The sequence below is a fragment of the Fragaria vesca genome, linkage group LG1 (genome assembly GCF_000184155.1).
Source record: "Fragaria vesca subsp. vesca linkage group LG1, FraVesHawaii_1.0, whole genome shotgun sequence".
Lineage (NCBI taxonomy): Eukaryota > Viridiplantae > Streptophyta > Magnoliopsida > Rosales > Rosaceae > Fragaria > Fragaria vesca.
The window spans coordinates 22,257,369-22,263,396 of record NC_020491.1 but is presented as its reverse complement, the minus strand read 5'-3'; the positions used below and the strand labels follow the sequence as shown (position 1 = coordinate 22,263,396).

The window sequence follows — 6,028 nt, the reverse complement described above, 5'->3', positions numbered from 1 at the left end:
TATGTTGATGATATGATTGTTACAGGAGATGACCCAAAGGAGATGGAGGCTCTACAGAAGTACCTTTCAAGGAGTTTGAGATGAAGGACCTTGGACAGTTGAAGTATTTTCTCAGAATTGAAGTTGCAAGGTCAAAGACAGGGATTTCTTTATCCCAGCGAAAGTATGTACTTGACTTGTTAGCTAAGACCAGAATGCTTGACTGCAAGCCTGTTGAGACACCAATTGAGATGAATCACAACCTTGTCATCTATCTGAATCAAGTTCCAACTGATAAAGGAAGGTATCAATGTTTAGTAGGGAGACTTATTTATCTTTCTCATACTAGACCTGATATTGCTTATGTTGTGAGTGTGGTTAGTCAATTTATGCATTGTCCTAGCGAAGAGCATATGGATGCAGTGTATCGTATTCTGAAGTATTTTAAGATGGCACCTGGAAAAGGCTTGTTGTTTGAAAAGAAGGGTGAATTAGAAGTTGTAGGGTACACAGATGTTATTGGGCTGGTGACAAGACTGACAAACGGTCTACATCTAGGTATTTTACATTGTTGGAGGAAACCTTGTGACTTGGCGTAGTAAGAAACAAAAAGTCGTTGCAAGATCAAGTGCAGAAGCAGAGTTTCGAGGTATGGCACATGGAGTTTGTGAGATGTTGTGGATTCGTAATGTATTAAAAGAAATGGGTTTCAAACTAAAGAAACCCATGGACTTGCATTGTGATAGCACGTTTGCTATCGAAATTGCTCATAATCCTGTTCAGCATGACCGGACAAAGCATGTGGAGGTAGATCGGCATTTCATTAAGGAAAACTTGGACAAGAAAATCATTCGTTTCCCTTTCGTGTATACGGAAGATCGATTAACAGATGTTCTCACAAAATGAGTGTCAAGGAAAGTGTCTGAAGAACTCGGTTGGCAAGTTGGGCATGATCGATATCTATGCGCCAACTTGAGGGGGAGTGTAGAATATTTTGAATATATTTACTTTCTTTGTATGTGTAGGTTAAATATTATGTATAGGTGTAGAAAATATTTTCCTATTAGCACTACAATTGTATCTCTATATAAACCTCTTATATGAAGAAGAATAATACATTGAAACATACCAAACCATATTGAATCCTTATTTTCTACTCCAAATAGCCAATGTTTATTTTCTACTCCAAATAGCCAATGTTCACTAGCTAAGCTATTACATGACATCCACTGCACCAAGTCAAACACGCGGCCGGGCAAGGAGAAATTTTACTAGTAGTGTATGCATGCATGCAAATTTACGAATTCGCTTCGCTCCACCATAGATTAATATCAGCTAGCTTTTGCCACAAACCCACAATAGTGTGCTACTAACTAATCAAGTCCTTGCATTGTTCTTTTATCTCTCGAGCGCGATCTCAAAACACCAAAGATATAGAGGTAGGCTAGGCTAGGCTTTCTGCACAATTTCTGGAAGATTGGTTCCAAGGTTTGTTCTTAATTTTGGTCTCTGCATGTGCACCTCAATCCCCATACATTCAAACATGGGTTAATTAGAATTTATAATTTTCAATTCATATCAAAATTTCAAATTTTAACGTTAAATGAGCATTTTCCCAAAATAATATTATATTATAATTATATTTGAGAACAAATTCCATTAAAATTAAATTTTTTAATTAACAGTGAGGAGGATGACAACGGAAAATCTCAATTACTCGAACCCCTAATCTTTGTCGAATATAGAGGCCCAAAAATAAATAATGGAATAGAAAACTAAATTTAAATAATAATATATAGCAATAACAACAATGATTTGTTTTTTGTTGTTTTGTGTTTTGACACCAATGATCGACATCCTCTTTCATCTAGCTAGCTCCTTAACAGATACAGACATTCTGGTACGGCCATGACAATATTGTTACATATGATAGGACTAACTAATGGAAAACGAAAAGAAGAGGTGGATCAATTACTGCACATTTACCAACTTGGGCGGGCAACCACAGATTAAAACTGGCTTGCTTGGCCTGCAATCCTAACAAAATAACTGATTAATCCCTATGCTTAATTATAACCAGCTTACCTTCTTCTCGCTCCATGATCTTTCTCTCTAAACCCCCAGGAAATAATGATGTTATGGTAATCAACCTGGGAGGCAACTGAAGCAAGGAACAAATTCCACACAGATGAATATGGGTGATTTTAGGGGTCCTCCTCTTCCTCCACCTATTCTAGAGGATGAGGGTTGGCGGCTGCAAGTATATGAGAAAGATACTATGTTGGTATGTTATAATAAAACGATAACACACGCTACTGGAGTGTGGAAGGCTGAAAATGCCTTGCTTAATACTCTTCCTACATTCTTCACTCAACTTGCTCTCATCCTTACCTTCACTTACCTTCTCAAGCGTCTCTTTAAACCTTTGCGCATATCGTGCTTGGTCGCCAACGTTCTGGTAAGTAATTTCTGTGTCTATCGATCAACATATGTTTGTGTTCGTTACTCTCTTCTCCGTGGATTAGATGAATGCATGAAGTATTAATGTACTATTTGTTTTTTCTTTGATGATTGAAGGGAGGCTTGATTATCGGTCCATCTGGATTTGCTTTCCAGAAATTCTCTCTCAATTACATTGTTCCTTTTGGATCGATAATGACCCTGGAAACAATTGCCAACTACGGCTTGATTTACTTCATGTTCCTCAAGGGATTAGAGGTGGATTTGAAACCGATACTTCATGCTCGTAATAGGGTATTGAGCATTGCCATGGCAAGCATGGTCATTCCAGCCCCTATTGGCTATGCTCTACATAAGTTACTACTGAAGGAGGCCAAGATTGGTGCTCATAATATGTTAATGAATGGCTCTCTCTTCTGGGGACTTGCTCTTTCCACCACTAATTTCTCTGAACTGGCTCAACTACTTGCAAGTGTCAAGCTCCTTCGCTCTGAAATTGGTCGAACAGCTCTATCCATAACTGTTATCACCGACTTCATATCTTGGGTTCTTCTTGTGATCACAATGGCTGCTGTGAATAATTATCACCTTCATACAATGTTATCCACCCTTGCATTCATAATAGTCTGCATATTTGTTCTTCGTCCAGCTATTTCATGGATTGTACATCACACCAACATTGATGAACACTACGATGAGCACCATGTAAGTCTTGCTCTTTTTGGGGCTGTTCTATTCGGGTACATTACCGATTCGTGTGGATCACACTCCATTGTAGGAGCTTTCATGTTGGGTGTGATTTTGCCCAGGGGAGAGCTCAAAAATACAATAACGGAAAAGGTTGAATACTTTGTCTCCGAGATTATGCTGCCACTCTTCTTCCTAGTTATTGGGATGAGACTACACCATACTCTTACGGGTATTCGGATAGTACTGTTCTTGGCAATTATTGTGTTGGCTTTCTTGGCTAAACTCGTTGTAACTTCCATCGCTGCTCTAATCTCTCAAATGTCACTACGAGATAGTTTTGCTCTTGGACTACTCATGAACACCAAAGGCGTGCTTGCACTGATTATCCTCAATGTCGGCCGTGATCTAAAGGTACGTACTGTCACTCCCCTTCCCTCTAGGGTTTAGAATTTATGGTTTACGCACCATGTAAGTCTTGCTCTTTTTGGGGCACTGCTATGCCGGTATTTTGCATGCATGAAAAGCCTTCTCTTTGTTTTTTTTTTTGGCAAGTCAGTTATTCAGTGAAAAATATGCAACTAATCTTTTCATGCATGTCACGAATAAACTAGGTTCTGGACAACCAATCATTCTCAATAATGGTGTATGCCGTTGTGGTAATGACGGGAATTATTGGACCCATTATGACTATCCTTTACGAGTCATCTGGCACATCTAAGCAGATCCAGTGCAAAAGTATAAGAAGCATACAACAATCCAACTCCGAGTTCCGAGTCCTTGCTTGCATTCATAAATCCCAAAACGTACCTGGTATAGTGAACCTCTTAGAGGCTTCTTATCCGACCAAGGAATCTCCGATGAGTGTGTTTGCAGTCCACTTAGTAGAGCTTACGAGCAGCCATGCCTCGGCCATGCTCATAGTGCACGACACCTGCAAGTCCACCGTGGGAGGAAGCCGGAAAGGCGACGACATTTTGACCGCCTTCGAAAACTTCCAGAACGAAAATGATGGCACCACAGTACAAGCACTCACTGCAATATCTTCTTACACCACCATGCATGAGGACATTCGTAGCCTCTCTGGGGAGAAGGACGCAAACCTAATAATAGTCCCATTTCATAACGAATCTACATTGGATGGGGGAGTAGAGGACGTTAACTCTTCAATCAGACTAGTCAACAGCAACGTTCTACACAACTCGCCGTGCTCGGTGGCTGTCTTTGTGGACCGCGGCCTCAAGAGCACACTAACCGAGTCGTCGTCCGGCAACAACCGCCGCCACCATTACGCCATGCTGTTCACCGGTGGGCCAGATGACCGAGAGGCATTAGCATATGCATGGAGGATGGCTGAAAACCCTAATGTGAATTTGACCGTTGTGAGAATCATCGCCGGAGAAGATGCTACGTTTGATTTCCCCGATAAAGACGGAATTCTAAAGGCCATGCGAGACAGCGAAATGCAGAAGCTACTAGACGACCAGTACATAGAGAGTTTGCTGATCAACACCAGGAACCAACCTTCAATAAAATTAACTGAGAAGGTGGTCAACAACGGTGAAGAAACTATACAACTGATAAGTTCCATGGGAAATGATTATGATCTTTGTATAGTGGGACGAGGGACAAAAGTTTCCTCACCTCTAACGTTTGGGCTTTCCTCCGACTGGGGCGATTGCCCGGAATTGGGACCGATGGGGGATACATTGGTGTCGTCGAGCTTCTTGGTTAATGCGTCGATTCTGGTAGTGCAAAAAGGTACTACATCAGAGAATAATGAACCTCTAAGAGACTCTGCACACAGCAAAGGAGCTCAAGGGTCCTTTGTCAATTACCGTAACGGTAAAGCTGATGGTGACGAAAGTGATGATGATCGGCTATGAGTTTCTCCTAGTTTTTATATGAAAATTTGCAGTAGATATTAATTTAAGACAACGTTAAATCATTGTGGCACTAACAACAAGTAGTCTTTTAATTTGATATGCATGTACAGCATTTTATGTAGCATGCTCTTTGATCATTGATCAATCAATGATCACTAGACTCAATAAATTTGAGTGATCATTGTTTCTGTACCTACGTGGAGATGGAGAATCTAACCGACCTAAAATTTGAGTAATTAAAAGGATTGAGTGCACAAAAGTCATATGTTGGTTCTTCTTGCCTTTTCGTCATTGAAATTCTCATAACGTTCAACTTCACGTTTGTTATCATGCAATTGCCAAGCCTATGAAGCAAGAACACATGAACCTATGAAAGTAGATAACACAAATGCATATACATTATGATGAAGCTGAGTTTTAAGAGGCACTCCTTTTAAGCAGATGGTTCGATTATGATCGAACCGATCAGCTGCTGGAAGTGTCAAACATATGTATATACTAGCTTCATTGGATGAATTGATCGTGTTCTTTTTTGCAGTAGTTGAGACCATCTGTGCATATATATGGTACTGCTAGCTATAGCTGCTAGAGCAATTGATGATCGATCGTAGCTTGGCAAACCGAAGAAGATGAATGGTAGGAGCTGTTAACAATGGAAAACCACAGCCATGAGTGATGTTGGTGAGGTCGGAGAATCGGAGCAGCCTGATCGCATTATAGTGTACGTAGTATGTCAAAATTGAAACATAAATGGAAAAATGAATTACATTCTTAGTCTTAATTTGCCATTTTGCAAAGCTAGCTATCATATCGATGTAGTTTCAAGTGAACAAATCTTTATGAATTTTGGGTGATGTTATTAACACATGTCTTTTTTATATTAACATATATTTCATTTATTTTTCTATCCATACAATTTAATATTATTTACAAACTTGACATTTAAATTTGTTTCATGATTGGCTCTCATTATAGATAAGGTGTGTGTTATATATATATATATATATATATATACA

General features: G+C 39.6%; 1 protein-coding gene across 1 annotated transcript; it reads left to right on the top strand.

Annotated features, from left to right (window-relative positions):
• Positions 1 to 2,173: 2,173 nt before the first annotated feature.
• LOC101312780 (cation/H(+) antiporter 15-like) lies at positions 2,174 to 5,012 on the top strand. The gene is made up of 3 exons (XM_004289551.1): positions 2,174 to 2,437; positions 2,557 to 3,540; positions 3,741 to 5,012. The coding sequence occupies exons 1-3, from the start codon at positions 2,174 to 2,176 to the stop codon at positions 5,010 to 5,012; spliced, it is 2,520 nt and encodes an 839-aa protein (XP_004289599.1).
• The last annotated feature ends 1,016 nt before the right edge of the window (positions 5,013 to 6,028 follow it).

What these genes read in the sequence shown, in the direction of transcription:
- LOC101312780 (XM_004289551.1), top strand. Translation starts at nt 2,174, where the DNA reads ATGGGTGATTTTAGGGGTCCTCCTCTTCCTCCACCTATTCTAGAGGAT. An exon ending in GCTTGGTCGCCAACGTTCTG is followed by an intron (nt 2,438 to 2,556) that starts GTAAGTAATTTC and finishes TGATGATTGAAG; the next exon opens with GGAGGCTTGATTATCGGTCC. An exon ending in ATGTCGGCCGTGATCTAAAG is followed by an intron (nt 3,541 to 3,740) that starts GTACGTACTGTC and finishes CGAATAAACTAG; the next exon opens with GTTCTGGACAACCAATCATT.